The sequence below is a fragment of the Salmo salar genome, chromosome 01, assembly GCF_965601325.2.
Source record: "Salmo salar chromosome 01, fSalSal1, whole genome shotgun sequence".
Lineage (NCBI taxonomy): Eukaryota > Metazoa > Chordata > Actinopteri > Salmoniformes > Salmonidae > Salmo > Salmo salar.
This window is the reverse complement of record NC_138291.1, coordinates 27,220,719-27,239,425: the sequence shown is the minus strand read 5'-3', so window position 1 is coordinate 27,239,425 and position 18,707 is coordinate 27,220,719. Positions and strand designations below refer to the sequence as shown.

The 18,707-nt window shown below is 46.2% G+C and overlaps 1 protein-coding gene across 2 annotated transcripts in view; it reads right to left on the bottom strand.

The window, feature by feature from the left end:
- LOC106588600 (regulator of G-protein signaling 6) overlaps positions 1-18,707 on the bottom strand; it is a 78,207-nt gene that overhangs the window by 34,499 nt on the left and 25,001 nt on the right. For both annotated transcript variants that reach the window (XM_014178214.3, XM_082973053.1), the window contains exons 3-5: positions 2,983-3,082; positions 1,571-1,621; positions 1,360-1,466 (exon numbers count right to left, since the gene is read on the bottom strand). In XM_014178214.3, the coding sequence (XP_014033689.1) occupies positions 1,360-1,466; positions 1,571-1,621; positions 2,983-3,082 (258 nt within the window). The remainder of the gene's footprint in view (positions 1-1,359; positions 1,467-1,570; positions 1,622-2,982; positions 3,083-18,707) is intronic.

Sequence of the window (18,707 nt, the reverse complement as noted above, 5' to 3'; positions counted from 1 at the left end):
GATGAAAGCCTGCTCCAGAGCACTCAGGACCTCAGACTGGGGTGAAGGTTCACCTTCCAACAGGACAACGACCCTAAGCTCACAGCCAAGACAATGCAGGAGTGGCTTTGGGACTAGTCTCTGAATGTCCTTGAGTGCCCCAGCCATAGCCCGGACTTGGACCTGATCAAACATCTCTGGAGAGACCTAAAAATAGCTGCGCAGCGTTTCCCATCCAACCTGACAGAGCCGGAGAGGATCTGCAGAGAGGAATGGGAGAAACTTCCCAAATAGTTAAATAAAATTAAAATAAATACAGGTGTGCCAAGCTTGTAGCTTCATACCCAAGAAGACTCAAGGCTGTAATCGCTGCTAAAGGTGCTTCGACAAAGTACTGAGTAAATGGTCTGAATACTGTATTTGCTTTGTCATTATGGGATATTGTGTGTAGATTGATGAGGAAAAAAAATATTTAATCCATTCAAGAATAAGGCTGTAACGTAACAAAATGTGGAAAAAGTCAAGGGGTACCTCAATTACCTCGTACCCCTGCACATCAACTCGGTACTATGACCCCCTGTATATAGTGAAGTTATTGTTACTCATTGTGTATTTACTATTACTTTTATTATAATGTGATATACATTTTCTATTATTTCTCTATTTTCTTTATCTTTGCATTGTTGGGAAGGGCCCGTAAGTAAGCATTTCACTGTTAGTCTATGCCTGTTGTTTTCGAAGCATGTGACGAATAACATTTGATTTGAACAACAATGCCAGATTGTGGGATGCTGTGAGTAGATATGCAACACTGTACATTGTGCCTCTCCAATTGATATCATCTATAATATCAAAATTGTTAATGATATTTACAATATAGTGATAATATCTGTAGTGATTTACCCACGAGTTAGGGGAGAGAACAAGGGTAGTGAGTCCAGACCAATTACAACACTTGACCTGTTACTGAGGATCAGACTATAGGAATCTCTCAATTCAGTTGCTCTGTTAGAACACTCTCCCCTGGTTTTCTCTGCTTTAGAGCATAAAGTGACCAGCCACAAGGTAATGAGGCTACTGTTCTGGACAGTGCACAGGATCATTTATGGTCATAACTCATGTTATGGATGGTGGTGTTGACAGGAAATCCAGTTTGGGACCACTACGCTCTTAGAAGAAAAGGTGCAATCTAAAACCCAAAGGGGTTATTCAGCTGTCTCCACATAAAACCCCTTGAAGAATCCTTTTGGTTCCATGTAGAAAATAAGAAGGGGAAAAAATCTCTATGGGGACAGCCGAAGAACCCTTTTTTAACCCTTTTTTTCTAAGAGTGTAAGGATGGTACGTCTACTGGTGCCTGAAGTTACCATGGTAGCTTACCTGGAAGCGGTACAGGGTCCCATCATCTTTGAGAGTGAGGACATGGTCGGAGATCGGGAAGAGGTAGCCAAGGGCAGCGATCAGGCTCCCTAAATGAATGGCTTCAGCTACAGGAGAGAAGACTAACGCTGAGTAGAGAAAAATGGCTTGAGTAGAGACTGACATCAGCGGTCAATCCCAGTCACGTTGGCTGTGTACATAGCAGACATACCTGAGTCCTCAATGGAGAGGTTTTTCATCAGCCACTGCACAATGTCTGCTCCTGGTATTCAAAGCAGAGGAACGGTTGATAGGGACAATGAAATGGCATTGTACACACACAGAAAGCCTATACACAACAGCTGCAATAGTTAACAGGTCTCCCCTCAACAATCTATTACTTTTAGCTTACAGCACAGCTACAATGCCCTTGGCTAAGGCTGAATGTGGTATAGCTGAGTATGTGTTTGCAGGAACAATCCAAATGGAACAATGTGATCTTGGTCTAACAATAGGCAGGAAACCACACTGCCCTTTCCCACCTGGACAAAAGGAACACCTATGTGAGAATGCTATTCATTGACTACAGCTCAGCATCCAACACCATAGTGCCCTCAAAGCTCATCACTAAGCTAAGAACTCTGGGACTGAACACCTCCCTCTGCATCTGGATCCTGGACTTCCTGATGGGCCTCCCCCAGGTGTTAAGGGTAGGCAACAACACATTTGCCACGCTGATCCTCAACACCGGGGCCCCTCAGGGGTGCGTGCTTAGTCCCCTCCTGTACTCCCTGTTCACCCACGACTGCATGGCCAAGCTACTGCACGGCAAGTGGTATCCGAGCGCCAAGGCTAGGTCCAAAAGGATCTTTAACAGCTTCTACCCCCAAGCTATAAGACTGCTGAACAATTAATCAAATGGCCCCTTTGTCTTTCACTGCTGCTACTCGCTGTTTATAATCTATGCATAGTCACTTTACCCATACCTACATGTACAAATGACCTCAACCAATCTGTTTTTTATTTTGTTTACTAAATATTTTCTTAACTCTATTTCTTGAAATGCATTGTTAGTTAAGGGCTTGTAAAGTAAGCATTCGGCATGTGACAAATACAATTTGATTTGATTTGAAACCAGGTAACCATCTTTTCTCTAACTCCTGGACAGCAACATATTTGGCATAATGTGAGGAGGAGTGAGACTGGGAGAGTGAAGCGTGAGCCCAGCAGGCCTAAAGAGACGTGAGGGGGTGAGTCACACTCAGAGCAACGTTACTGGGACCCCCCCTCTCCTATTCCCCAGCCCCATGGCTACTGTTGACTCTGTTGACTCACACACACACATACACACACCAGCTAGAACAGTCTTACTCACTCACTCACACTGCCCCCTAAAACCATGTCATAAAACACACAACCAGCCACTCTCTACAATGTCAGTATCAGACAGCCTCATCTGTCCCCATCTGCAGAGGCAGCAAGTCAAATGAGCCTGAAAGGTCATATTTGCTTTAATGATTCTGACTCTCTGTCTGCTCTCTCTGCTTTCTCTTATTGTATGAGACAACACACACACACACACACACACACGCACGCACACGCACACGCACACGCACACACACACACACACACACAGCTGGTCACCTGATACCACACTGGGGATCTTGGACAGGAAGCTCTTGACAGTTCGGATGGCCACCCCTCCTGCCTTCTCATCCTGTATCCGCATAATGACATCTTCAATCTAACGGGGAGAGGAGACACAACAAAAGTGATCAGGGTTAGAGCACAAACCAAACCATCCACAGTTTCTCCATTAAAATGATTCATTTTCATATAACAATCCAATTCTAATGTGGAAATCAAGGGTCTGTTTATCCAGTCCCACAATTCCCACGGTAACAAGGCCCACCAATGGGGAGACTAGGCCCATTGAAGATGGCTGTCAGAGCGATTCCCCAGAGGTTAAGATAAACATCACACCTCAAATGCCTTGCAGGCAGCAAGCAACCCGCCACATCACACAACAGCAGCCTATAATTAGGCACGGCCACACCGTGCTCGCAGCTCAAGACTCAGACACACACACACACACACACACACACACACACACACACATACTGACTGACTGTAACAAAGACGATTATGCTTGGATGAATTCAAAGGCCTGATTGTGTGCAAAGCTGATTTGATTTGGTTGCTCCTTTAGCTTCACCATCTCAGAAAGGTCATCTGTATTTATCTGCACTGTTAAATGGGAGATGGCATGGATCGACTCGTTCTATTTCCATCAATATTCAGCAACAATCAGAAAACGCTCTTTATCAGCCATTTGTAGAGAGCCCTATAGGGGACAGTGATAAAGTCATGCAATTCTCTGTTGTGTGCCACTGCCATTCCAGCATGTTCCTGACCCCCTTCTCTCCCTCTCCTCTCATCCATCATTCAATCAGACACATTTGCATGTTCCAGCAGCCTCCTTAGCCTCAGAAATTCAGCTCTGAGCGAGCGCACCAAGAGCCAACTGCCTCCTCTCCTAAGTGGTTGCAGCAGGTTGCAGTTGCACGGCATGCCTCAGTACTGTATATCTCTGCCCTCACAACGACAACCATAGAGATGTGCAGTATTCTGGCCAATCCCAACTCACAGGCCAAGGACAGTATAAATAAGAATAGGTGGTTTCGCAACAAGTACAAACATTGGTCACTATTTCAACAACCAGCCCCTACAACCATTGTGTCTCTGGTCTGATGGCCTGATGAAAGCAACAATCATAACTCAGTAGACCCATTAGCAGGTCTGTCTCTGGCTAGAAGCAGTGTTGTGAAGACAGCAGGTCCATCTCTGGCTAGAAGGTTGAGAAGACAGCAGGTCCATCTCTGGCTAGAAGGAGTGTTGAGAAGACAGCAGGTCTGTCTCTGGCTAGAAGGTTGAGAAGAAAGCAGGTCCGTCTCTGGCTAGAAGGTTGAGAAGACAGTAGGTCCGTCTCTGGCTAGAAGGAGTGTTGAGAAGACAGCAGGTCCGTCTCTGGCTAGAAGGAGTGTTGAGAAGACAGCAGGTCCGTCTCTGGCTAGAAGGAGTGTTGAGAAGACAGCAGGTCTGTCTCTGGCTAGAAGGTTGAGAAGAAAGCAGGTCCGTCTCTGGCTAGAAGGTTGAGAAGACAGCAGGTCCGTCTCTGGCTAGAAGGAGTGTTGAGAAGACAGCAGGTCTGTCTCTGGCTAGAAGGTTGAGAAGAAAGCAGGTCTGTCTCTGGCTAGAAGGTTGAGAAGAAAGCAGGTCCGTCTCTGGCTAGAAGGTTGAGAAGAAAGCAGGTCCGTCTCTGGCTAGAAGGATTGTTGAGAAGACAGCAGGTCCGTCTCTGGCTAGAAGGATTGTTAAGAAGACAGCAGGTCCGTCTCTGGCTAGAAGGATTGTTAAGAAGACAGCAGGTCTGTCTCTGGCTAGAAGGAATGTTACGAAAACAGTATAAGTTGCTATATTTACTCTTCTGCAAGCCTCACAATCAAAGGCAATTATCTCCTTGCCAACTGGCTAAATATTAAATAGATTACTATAATAGATGACATAAATCTAATATACCTCAGCAACACATTTGAGATGCGTATGGATTTAATAATAGTCCGATAATGTTTCAGACAGTGGAGAAGAGAAGGAATAGTGAGGCAAGACAATTATAATTCTCTCACCGAATGACTGCCTCTTTACACAGACTGTGCAGTTGGGAAAGAGCGATAGAGAGAGAGCGAGCGAGCGAGAGCGAGAGCGAGAGAGCGAGAGAGAGAGAGAGAGAGAGAGAGAGCACTAAGATACCACACCACATCAACTCTGTATTTTCTGAGAGCAGAAACAAGGATTTTACAGTACAGTTACATTCTTATCTTTTAGAACGGCACTATCAGTCCAACCAGATTTACTGTCTTCCTGTGTCTGAGTACAAACCTTGAGACAAAACAATGGGAATATGTTATGAAATTATCTCCATTTGCTGCAATACAATGCCACTCCACACACCCCGAGAGAGACTACAGTAAAAGGATTTGGTTATTTTGTTCTTGTTAAATAATGGACCTTGGTCTCCATAACAGGTTTGAAAATAACAAATGATCTCCCTATAGGATGACAGTGGGCACGAAGTACTTAGCAGGGGTACAGAAACCAGCACTATCTTTTCACTGTGGAAGCTAATGGTATTTGCATCTTGGTGTGAAGGGCTTTTGAGAGCTGAACATTCCTGCTAGCTGGCGATAACAGTACTTTGCCCCTCCACACTGAACTCTATTAACGGCAATCGGGGAAGTGGTATGTGTGTGTGTGCCTGTGTGTGTGTGTCCCCGCTGGGGCCCATTGTCATACGTCCCTCTTATCTGTGAGGTTACTGAGGGCACATGCTGCTGTCAGGGCTGTGGCCACTCAGCCAGCCACCCTGTGACGCTCCCTGGCAGGCCATTACAGTGGACTGCTCAACTTATTATCAACACAGAAACACTATCAGGACTTATGGTACTGTATATGCTGTGTGGCTTAGATTCCCAACTGTAGTTTCTACCTCAAACAGTGGTTTCAGTTGAAACAATGACTGGGAGATACAGCTGAAGTTGGAAGTTTACATACACCTTAGCCAAATACACTTAAACTCAGTTTTTCACAATTCCTGACATTTAATCCTAGTAACAATTCCCTGTCTTAGGTTAGTTAAGATCACCACTATATTTTAATGTGAAATGTCAGAATAATAGTTGAGAGAATGATTTATTTCAGCTTTTATTTCTTTCATTACTTTCCCAGTGGGTCAAAAGTTTACATACACTCAATTAGTATTTGGATGCATTGCCTTTAAATTGTTTAACTTGGGTCAAACATTTCAGGTAGCCTTCCACAAGCTTCCCACAATAAGTTGGGTGAATTTTGGCCCATTCCTCCTGACAGAGCTGGTGTAACTGAGTCAGGTTTGTAGGCCTCCTTGCTCGCACATGCTTTTTCAGTTCTGCCCACAAATGTTTTATAGGATTGAGGTCAGGGCTTTGTGATGGCCACTCCAATACCTTGACTTTGTTGTCCTTAAGCCATTTTGCCACAACTTTGGAAGTATGCTTGGGGTCATTGTCCATTTGGAAGACCCATTTGCGACCAAGCTTTAACTTCCTGACTGATGTCTTGAGATGTTGCTTCAATATATCCAGATACATTTCCTTTCTCATGATGCCATCTATTTTGTGAAGTGCACCAGTCCCTCATGCAGCAAAGCACCCCCACAACATGATGTTGCCACCCCCGTGCTTCACGGTTGGGATAGTGTTTTTCAGCTTGCAAGCCTCCTCCTTTTTCCTCCAAACATAGCGATGGTCATTATGGCCAAATAGTTCTATTTTTGTTTCATCAGACCAGAGGATATTTCTCCAAAAAGTATGATCTTTGTCCCCATGTGCAGTTGCAAACCGTAGTCTGGCTGTCATAATCTTCTCCTTCATCTGAAGATATCTCGAAGACAGAGTCAGACCAAAATGCAAGCGGGATGTGGATACTCATCTTTTAATGTAAAGAATAAAGAATACACGAAAAAACAATAAACACGAACGACTTCAGACAGGCCAACAGGCTATACATACAAAAAGACTAGCAGTGTTAGCACAACCACCCACAACCACCCACAAACCCAAGTGACAAACATACGCCTAATTATATGACTCCCAATCAGGAACAACGATCACCAGCTGTCCCTGATCGGGAGCCACACAGACCCACATAGAAATACAACACCCAGAACACACATACACAGACATATTCTGGCACGTCCTGACCAAAACTACACAACAACACCCTCTGCTGGTCAGGACGTGACAGTACCCCCCCTAAAGGTGCACCCCCGAATGCACCTAAAAAAAGAAACCACAAAATCCCCCAAAACCACAACAAAAACAAATACCCCCTAAACAATAAGGGAGGGAAGGGAGGGTGGCTGCCGTCAACGACGGCACTGTGCTACACCCTTCCCCCCCAACCCACCTATCCTGGAGGTGGCTCTGGTTCCGGCCTCCTGCCCTCCAGGTTGTAGGCAGACTCATTGGGGTCCGGGTCGTAGACAGACTCAATCCGTTGTGCATCGTGGGCAGGTTCCCTCATTTCCACGCTGTAGGCAGACTCATTCAATATACAGTTAGTCACATTCAGTTCTGAGTCGTACGTAGACTCCTTCGGTTCCGGGTCGCAGACAGACTCACCCGGTTCTGGGTCATAGGCAGACTCCCTCGATTCCGGGTCACAGGCAGACTCCTTCGGTTCCGGGTCGCAGGCAGACTCACCTGGTTCCGGGTCGCAGGCAGACTCACCCGGTTCCGGGTCGCAGGCAGACTCACCCGGTTCCGGGTCCTAATTATATGACTCCCAATCAGGAACAACGATCACCAGCTGTCCCTGATTGGGAGCCACACAGACCCACATAGAAATACAACACCCAGAACACACATACACAGACATACTCTGCCACGTCCTGACCAAAACTACACAACAACACCCTCTGCTGGTCAGGACGTGACACTGGCTTTTTTATGGCGGTTGTGGAGCAGTGGCTTCTTCCTTGCTGAGCGGCCTTTCAGGTTATGTCGATATAGAACTCATTTTACTGTGGATATAGATACTTTTTACCTGTTTCCTCCAGCATCTTCACAAGGTCCTTTGCTGTTATTCTGGGAATGATTTGCACTTTTCGCACCAAAGTATGTTCATCTCTAGGAGACCGAACGCGTGTCCTTCATGAGTGGTATGACGGCTGCGTGTTCCCATGGTGTTTATACTTGCGTACTATCCCAAGGATGAACCAGACTTGTGGAGATCTGCCATTTTATTTCTGAGGTCTTGGCTGATTTCTTTGGATTTTCCCATGATGTCAAGCACTGAGTTTGAAGGTAGGCCTTGAAATACATCCACAGGTACACCTCCAATTGACTCAAATTATGTCAATTAGCCTATCAGAAGCTTCTAAAGCCATGACATAATTTTCTGGAATTTTCCAACCTGTTTAAAAGCACAGTCAACTTAGTGTATTTAAACTTCTGACCCACTGGAATTGTAATACAGTGAATTATAAGTGAAATAATTTGTCTGTAAACAATTGTTTGAAAAATTACTTGTGTCATGCACAAAATAGATGTCCTAACTGACTTACCAAAACTAAAGTTTGTTAACGAGACATTTCTGGAGTGTTGAAAAACATGTTTTAATGACTCCAACCTAAGTATATGTAAACTTCCGACTTCAACTGTGTCTATCAATGGAGATGAGATGAAATACATGTCCATTTACCAGGACGTTTTGAAATACCGGTCAGGACAAGAGCATACTCCAATTGTGACTAATACTAACTACCTTATATCCATAAATGGTTCCAGACAAGCTAATAATAAGCTAATAAAAGCAGAAAGTCTCCCAAAATGAGACCTTGATAAAAAATGTAGAAGGGTGTAATAGAGCATTAATGATTCAACAGCCGTCACCACCACAGACACACTGGTCATTTTTCAAAGACCTTTATGGCTGTGAAAGTCATAATGGCCAATCTGAGAACTTTTCAAGACTGTTTTCTAACCTACTTTCTGCTGAATGAGATTCTCTTTACTGCCCAATGAACATATGAACAGAGCCCAACAATACGAAACATAAAGTGAGTATCGGATAAGTGTGAACTCAGTGCAGTAAGAGTTCACCGATCCCAATACATTCTTCTGACTTGCTCTGGATGTCTTCATATGCTGGATTTGTGTATGCTTTCCAACAGTCCAAGCCATCACAATGAACTATATATAGAGCATGTGACTTTTAGGCAAGAAATCAAACTGACTTTTGGCTGTGAGCATTCTTAAATAAACCAACCCTCCACCACCCTCCTTATTCCTAGGACCAGCCGGGCATCACACTGTGTGAACAGCAAGCTGATGTCTAGCTTGGCTCTAGCTGCTCTTCTCTGGGGATGCAGGTGTGAATGACAGCTGCTTTGGTGGAGAGCGTCTCCTTATACCCTCTATGGACCAGAGGGGGGCTCCTGCAGGCTTAGTCATGATGAGGGGGTGCCGGGTGTTAGGGAGCCTCTCCTGGATTCGTTCCACCAAGGACAGACACTGTGACAGCTACAGCAGCACCAGCAATGACTGGAAAGGCCAAATGCCTACATACAGCTGATATATCAACGATGTATAATGGGTTGAAAAGAGAAATGCTTTCATTAGCCGATGTGAACAAAACATTTAAACAGGTCAACATTCACAAAGCCTCTGGGCCAGATGGATTACCAGGACGTGTACTCAAAGCATGTCTTCACTGACATTTTCAACCTCTCTCTGACTGAGTCTGTAATGCCTACATGTTTCAAGCAGACCACCATAGTCCCTGTGCCCAAGGAAGGTAACCTGCCTAAATGATTACCGCCCCGTGGCACTCACGTCTGTAGCCATGAGGTGCTTTGAAAGGCTGGTCATGGATCACATCAACAACATCCTCCCGGACACCCTAGACCCACTCCAATTCGCATACCGCCCCAACAGATCCACAGATGACGCAATCTCAATCGCACTCCACACTGCCCTTTCTCACCTGGACAAAAAGAACACCTATGTGAGAATGCTGTTCATTGACTACAGCTCAGCATCCAACACCATAGTGCCTACAAAGCTCATCACTAAGCTAAGGACTCTGGGTTTAAACATCTCCCTCTGCAACTGGATCCTGGACTTCCTGACGGGCCGCCCCCAGGTGGTAAGAGTAGGCAACAACATGTCTGCCATGCTGAACCTTAACACTGGGGCCCCTCAAGGGTGTGTACTTAGTCCCCTCCTGTATTCCCTGTTTACCCACGACTGTGTGGGCAAACACGACTCCAACACCATCATTAAGTTTGCTGACAACACAACAGTGGTAGGCCTGATCACCGACAACGATGAGACGGCCTATAGGGAAGAGGTTAGAGAACTGGCAGTGTGGTGCCAGGACAACAACCTCTCCCTCAATGTGAGCAAGACAAAAGGGCTGATCGTGGACTACAGGGAAAGGCGGGCCAAACAGGCCCCCATTAACATCGACAGGGCTGTAGTGGAGCGGGTCGAGAGTTTCATGTTCCTTGGTGTCCACATCACCAACAAATTATCATGTCCAAACATACCAAGACAGACGTGAAGAGGGCACGACAAAACCTTTTCCCCTCAGGAGACTGAAAAGATTTGGCATGGGTCCCAGATCCTCAAAAGGTTCTACAGCTGCACCATCGAGAGCATCCTGACCGGTTGCATCACCGCCTGGGACCCCCCCACTCTCTGTTTATTATCTATGCATAGTCACTTCACCCCTACCTACATGTACAAATTACCTCAACTAACCTGTACCCCTGCACACTGACTCGGTACCGGTGCCCCCTGTATATAGTCTCGTTATTGTCATTCTTATTGTGTTACTTTTTATTATTACTTTGTATTTTAGTCTACTTGGTAAATATTTTCTTAACTCTTCTTGAACTGCACTGTTGGTTAAGGGCTTGTAAGTAAGCGTTTCACGGTAAAGTCTACACTTGTTGTATTCGGCGCATGTGACAAATAAAGTTTGATTTGATTAATGAATGTGTATTTGAAATAGTCCTATGAATATCTCAACAGGATACATTTCTCTTATGTGTATGTTTCAGTGTTTTATGACAGTATGTTCCTGTTACCAAGGAGATTATTTTACACCTCACTGAAGCCCTTTTCCTCCACCAACATAGCTCATTAAATCCTCTTGATCACTGGAGAGCCTGGATTGTACTGCAAACACACTAACAATGTATCCTTCAGCGTGGAGAAAACAAAGCATAATCACTCAAATCCTGGTTGGGATTTAAGCTTCCTGAAGGTGAAAATCCATATTCTCAAATGTCCTTGTTAAATTGTTCTGATGAGAGTCTGGGTTGTGGTTGTTTAACTGTAGGTTGGCACACAAAGCAGGAGGAGATTATCCTTCACTGTAACATTGGAGAACTGCTTTGAAAATAAATAAAATAACCCTCAGCCGTGTTTCCACAGCTAAGACTGTGACCCATTGAACCTTTCTTCTGAAGAACTCAGAATGCTGAAAATGTAATTTCTTATGAACATCTCATTCAGACATTGTTACAGCAACAGGTCAAACTTTTAGGAGTGAGTCTGAGACATACTCTGCTCAGTCAGTTCATCTGTAGTACATTCACATTGCCACAGGCCGGGCATCAGCAGTTTTCATTGTTAACATTCCAGCCAGTAACCTCAGCGGACATTCAACATTCTGAGCCCACCCTGGTAAACTGCCCAGAGGTGCAGCATTCTGAATGACCTAATTAGCTGCAGCTTGATTGGCTGTTCAGCCTGCTGTCCTACTGTCCCTGAAATCCACAGGAAAAGCCCCAGTGTGAATGTGTGTGTGATTCAGAATCAGGACCAACATGGTCAAAGTGTTAATGGGAATGGGAGTTGCCTGCTCAGGCCAGTTGGAGCTCCCTGCTTGTGAAGTTGAAACTCCCTGCTTGGGCCAGTTGGAGCTCCATGCTTGTCCAGTTGGAGCTCCCTGCTTGTCAAGTTGGAGCTCCATGCTTGTCCAGTTGGAGCTCCATGCTTGTCCAGTTAGAGCTCCCTGCATGGGCCAGTTAGAGCTCCCTGCATGGGCCAGTTAGAGCTCCCTGCGTGGGCCAGTTAGAGCTCCCTGCGTGGACCAGTTAGAGCTCCCTGCGTGGGCCAGTTAGAGCTCCCTGCATGGGCCAGTTAGAGCTCCCTGCATGGGCCAGTTAGAGCTCCCTGCATGGGCCAGTTAGAGCTCCCTGCATGGGCCAGTTAGAGCTCCCTGCATGGGCCAGTTAGAGCTCCCTACATAGACCAGTTTGAGCTCCCTGCATGGGCCAGTTAGAGCTCCCTGCGTGGACCAGTTAGAGCTCCCTGCGTGGGCCAGTTGGAGCTCCCTACATGGGCCAGTTGGAGCTCCATGCTTGTCCAGTTAGAGCTCCCTGCATGGACCAGTTCGAGCTCCCTGCATGGGCCAGCTAGAGTTCCCTACATGGGCTAGTTAGAGCTCCCTGCATGGGCCAGTTAGTGCTCCCTGCGTGGGCCAGTTAGAGCTCCCTGCGTGGACCAGTTAGAGCTCCCTGTGTGGACCAGTTAGAGCTCCCTGCATGGGCCAGTTAGAGCTCACTGCATGGGCCAGTTAGAGCTCCCTGCATGGGCCAGTTAGAGCTCCCTGCATGGGCCAGTTAGAGCTCCCTGCATGGGCCAGTTAGAGCTCCCTGCATAGACCAGTTAGAGCTCCCTGCATGGGCCAGTTAGAGCTCCCTGCGTGGACCAGTTGGAGCTCCCTACATGGGCCAGTTAGAGCTCCCTACATGGGCCAGTTAGAGCTCCCTGCATAGACCAGTTAGAGCTCCCTGCATGGGCCAGTTAGAGCTCCCTGCGTGGACCAGTTGGAGCTCCCTGCGTGGACCAGTTGGAGCTCCCTGCATGGGCCAGTTGGAGCTCCCTACATGGGCCAGTTAGAGCTCCCTGCGTGGGCCAGTTGGAGCTCCCTACATGGGCCAGTTAGAGCTCCCTGCGTGGGCCAGTTAGAGCTCCCTACATGGGCCAGTTGGAGCTCCCTGCGTGGACCAGTTAGAGCTCCCTGCGTGGGCCAGTTGGAGCTCCCTGCTTGGGCCAGTTGGAGCTCCCTGTTTGGGAAAGATGGAGCTCCCTGCTTGGGTCAGTTGGATCTCCCTGCATGGGCCAGTTGGAGCTCCCTGCGTGGTCCAGGTCGAGCTCCCTGCATGGGACAGTTGGAGCTCTCTTGTTAAAGAGACTAATATAGGAGTGTAGTGGAAGAATGGGAAATAAGTGGAGGGTCTACATGGGCTCTAGTTTCCATGGCAACATGCATAGAGAGAAGGGGAACGGAACAATTAAAAGTTTGATGATTTCAGATCAAATAAAATGTTATTTGTCACATGCGCCGAATACAACAAGTTTTCCCAATAATGCAGAGTTAAAAAATAAGAAAATAAAAACACAAGAGGAATAAAATACACAGAAATATACAAGAATACACAACACACTTCCCTGCATGGGAAGAGAGCCAGATATACTCAGTTTACAATTACCCATCAGGCCTGTAGAGAGGGATAATCTAGTCAGTAGTCCCTTTGAAAAACAGAGAAACAATACAAATGCCAGTAGAAAGCAGAGGATGAAGCAAGAAATAGGAAATATTAGAGCTTGAATGTACTCTGTCAACAACATACGGACCAGATATAGAGAAGCCCTTGACCGTCCTCTGCCCTGAGTGACTCGCCAGGTTATTCCTCTCTCAATGTGAGACAAGGGGGACAGAAAAAGATCCTCCCATGCAATTATCTGTTGTTACAGACTCAATGGGTTGCTAAGGACATGAGTGCAGACAACACAGAAACACATTCGAATCCCTCAGTCAGAATGAATGGTGCACTTTTAAAACTAAGTGGCCCATAGATAGTGACTAATTTCAATTATCTGCAATGACGAATGTCCTTGAAAAGCATTAGCAATTTCAGGATAGAAACAAGTAGCCCTATAACACCCTATATCAAGACCAACACAGCCATTTCTTTGGATCTCATTCACCAAAACTGCAGTCCAACATCTATTGAAAACAACAGCTAGTCTTTGAGGCACGTACGTGTAGGTCAAACAAACATCTACATCCTGAGAACCAGTAGGACTCCAGAGGGTGTGTTGTCTAATAAGGTCCCCTGACTTTAGCCCTGCTTGGTAATTGGGTAAGAAACGCTGTAGTGAATGAACCCTTTTTGCATGTGGCGCAATCAAATACAATAGATGAGTTAGAGGTGGGATTGGTGGCAGCCCTACAACTGTCTGAAAGATCAAAAGCAATATACTGCACTAGGAGGAAGAGTTGCCCTGCTGGTACTGTACTGGTTGTGTCAGATTTGCTTGGTAGGCACTTTAAAAAGTTATTCCACTTGCAACATGGTGACAGTCAGAGAGATTTGTAAATGACTGCAAGGAAGTCATTTTTTATTCACATTTCACCACTTCAACATGTGGATGTGTCCTTCATCTGAGCTAAAATCAGTCAGTCTCACTTCTAAGTTGCATCCATCTGCACTCTTTCTCTCTGTTACTGAGGTATTTATTTTTCTTTTTTCTTTCAGCTTTATTTAACCAGGTAGGCCAGCTGAGAACAAATTCTCATTTACATCTGCGACCTGGCCAAGATAAATCAAAGCAGTGCAACAAAAACAACAACTCAGAGTTAGTTAGGTAAAGCCAAGCTACTGAAATGTGAGAAAGTGCTATAAGACAACAGGGTGGCTGTCTTGAGTGAGAACCCCGGATAGAACTGTTCTATTTTGAGAAGGAAAGGGAAGATGCACACAGATAGATTCTCTGCGTGGGCATCAGATGATCACAGCCCCTCTGTACTGATAACCATTTAGCTGCTGCAGTCGCTGAAGCCCACTCTCTGTCATCATTAGCACTGTCTGGGAGAGGAGGGGTGATGGAAGGCCATGGTGGTTCGGATGAGTACGTTTTGACGTCATGTGTTCAACATAAATAGCAACAACCATCTGGGGTGGCTGAGAGGTTAAAGATGAACGCTGCTATTAGACAAAGTACTCACAACAGCTGAGTCAGAATTGGTTATAGGAAGTTGATATTTTCATTGTGTGGTAGCTCACCATCTTTATACCCAATCCAAGTCTGATTTCTCATTTCTATCAGAAATAAATATACAACATGTATGTACGTTTTTATTTTTATAAAGCTAAAACAAACAGGATGTTTAATTCATTCTTGACTTTGCAACGCTGACATGAAAGTGCATCAGGGTCTCATACAATCTGCATTTGTGTTGTTATGGTGACAGAAAATTGGTAGGTTAGTGGGATGTTTCTTTAGGCCTTGATCTGACTCACCTACACATCTACATGAGCCCACAGGCTTGTTCCTTATGTGAGAGAATCACCTACACATCTACATGAAGCCCACAGGCTTGTTCCTTATGTGAGAGAATCACCTACACATCTACATGAGCCCACAGGCTTGTTCCTTATGTGAGAGAAGGAGGAATTCTATTCCTTCATTACAGAGTCTACTCCACCTTATGGTGCAGGAGGGAGGACAGGACAAGCGAGTCCCGTGGGCTACAGTGGTGAGGCAGTCTTGACAGGGAGGACAGGCAGGGTGCCATGCCAAACAAAGGGCAGAGAATGCTATTTTTTGTGTTATTAGACAGACTCCTTGAAGGATTTGGTTTGCTGGAACAGATGGAACTCAACTAATTTGATCTCGCTCTCCTTACTACTGAAACGATTACTGACCAGTTACTTCTGTTCAGAAGGTATCTTCACAGCAGAGACAAACCTGGCTATGCCTTTCCTCTAGCTAGCATGTCATTACTACTAACACACAAAACAGGGGCAGCCTGATTTCCTCCTAACAATCTTTCTTATGTTTGTTGTATTCAGTGTTATAATGATCATTTTGCATCAAGATGTATTGTCAATGTATTCCTGATGCTCATTGGATGTTAACATGTCATTGGTATTGAAAGGGTTAATATAACAGAAAAGGGTATTTAAATGAAGCTCAGTTTGTTTCCTGCTCAGGGAAGATGAGATTACTTCTCTGGATACACTGAAAAGGAATGTGGGTTCGGGTTGAGCCACCTCCACTGCTTATCCTGATCCATTAAAACACACACACACACACACACACACACACACACACACACACACACACACACACACACACACACACACACACACACACACACACACACACACACACACACACACACACACACACACACACACACACACACACACACACACACACACACATCCAGCAACAGATGCTTATTTAGCCTGTGTGTGTGTGTGTGTGTGTGTGTGTGTGTGTGTGTGTGTGTGTGTGTGTGTGTGTGTGTGTGTGTGTGTGTGTGTGTGTGTGTGTGTGTGTGTGTGTGTGTGTGTGTGCCAAATCCTCCGTAGAATCCTAATAATTTTACCAACGTCTTGATTTGAAGGGGTTTTCTCTTTTTTTCTTCTTGTGTCCTATGAAGGCATCTGTTCTTAATTCATACTAAACGACTCTCATGAGAAAGAACCATGCACAATCTGACAACACTGCATCATTGCAGTCCCTGTCATAGAAAAATACACACTTGCCACATCCCAAAATGATGCCATCTTCCATCTTCTAGGAGCACACAGGCAATCAGTGAGATAAGGGCCTTGACCTTTGAAACACACATGGATTATCTGTCGTGGCTGCTGCCTTGTTAGATTTTATGGGGTCCCGTTCCCTTCCCCCAGAGTGTGACAGTCCTCCTCTATGCAGCACTGTGCTTGTTACCTGTATCCTATGTTTGGTCCTCCAGAGTGTTACTAGAACATTCACAAGCTCTTAAGAGGAGAGGATGCCGCACTGACAACAGGGAAACAAATTGAAAATGCCTGTTCTGAGAGAGCCAAAGAGCCGTACCAGTGCATCACTTTGGGAAGCTTCCACTGGCTTCCTGAGTGACATATAGACACTATTACTAACCCACTCTGCTGTCTGAGAGCAACATGAAAACATCAGGACCAATGTACCAATGTTCAGAATGTGCTTTACAGTATATGGGAGAGAAAGGAGCAACCTACTATTTTCAGAAAACCCACTAACACTGGATTCAATAATGAGTTCAGAACAATGTTTTACAACCTCATCATTCCTTGCGAGGTGACATTCTACCCACTTTCAAAAACTTTCTTGTTCCTGGAAACTCGTATGGTTGATAACCAAACCGCATTGAACAGGCTGAGCAGCAACACATGTGACAAGGAAAGGGGAGCCTCATCACGTAGAGCCACAGGGCACTAGAGTCACTAGCATCGCTCACCTCAGATGAGGTTGGGTCTGTCCCCTCCCCGTGGCCCGGGGCATGGCTGGCTCCTCGTTCTCCTGAGAGACAGAGGGGAAGGTGTCAGTGGCACTGGCCTTTGTCACCGTGTCCTCATCTCCCTGCAGGGCCACTTGTCCCCATTATTATCCTCTAATGGCATTTTAATAACCACAAATAAGCCTGGAGGTATTTGATGCCAGGGAGGCTCTTTGATTGAATCAGAGAGTGAAAACAAGTGTTTTATAATAGGATCTGTTACATGCAGCAGCCGCCGCCTCCCTGTAACACTGCCCTGTAGCCTGTCTGTCTACATGCAGCAACCGCCGCCTCCCTGTAACACAGCCCTGTAGCCTGTCTGTCTACATGCAGCAGCCGCCGCCTCCCTGTAACACAGCCCTGCAGCCTGTCTGTCTACATGCAGCAGCCACCGCCTCCCTGTCACACAGCCCTGTAGCCTGTCTGTCTACATGCAGCAGCCACCGCCTCCCTGTAACACAGCCCTGTAGCCTGTCTGTCTACATGCAGCAGCCGCCGCCTCCCTGTAACACAGCCCTGTAGCCTGTCTGTCTACATGCAGCAGCCGCCGCCTCCCTGTAACACAGCCCTGTAGCCAGTCTGTCTACATGCAGCAGCCGCCGCCTCCCTGTAACACAGCCCTGTAGCCTGTCTGTCTACATGCAGCAGCCACCGCCTCCCTGTAACACAGCCCTGCAGCCTGTCTGTCTACATGCAGCAGCCACCGCCTCCCTGTCACACAGCCCTGCAGCCTGTCTGTCTACATGCAGCAGCCACCGCCTCCCTGTCACACAGCCCTGTAGCCTGTCTGTCTACATGCAGCAGCCACCGCCTCCCTGTCACACAGCCCTGTAGCCTGTCTGTCTACATGCAGCAGCCACCGCCTCCCTGTAACACAGCCCTGCAACCTGTCTGTCTACATGCAGCAGCCACCGCCTCCCTGTCACACAGCCCTGCAGCCTGTCTGTCTACATGCAGCAGCCACCGCCTCCCTGTAACACAGCCCTGTAGCCTGTCTGTGTGATCGGGGGGATGGTCTAATGATGGAATAAATGAGCAATGTTGTTTGGAAGATTTATTATAGTTATAATACAGTTGAAGTCAGAAGTTTACATACACCTTAGCCAAATACATTTAAACTCAGTTTTTTACAATTCCTGACATTTAATCCTAGTAAAAATTCCTCCCTGTTTTAGGTCAGATAGGATCACCACTTTATTTCAAGAATGTGAAATGTCAGAATAACAGTAGAGAGATGTCACGCCCTGACCTTAGAGATCCTTTTATGTCTCTATTTTGGTTGGTCAGGGCGTGAGTTGGGGTGGGCATTCTATGTCCTTTTTTCTATGTTTGGTATTTCTTTGTTTCGGCCGGGTATGGCTCTCAATCAGGGACAGCTGTAATTCGTTGTTGCTGATTGGGAGCCATACTTAGGCAGCCTGTTTTCCTTTGGGTTTTGT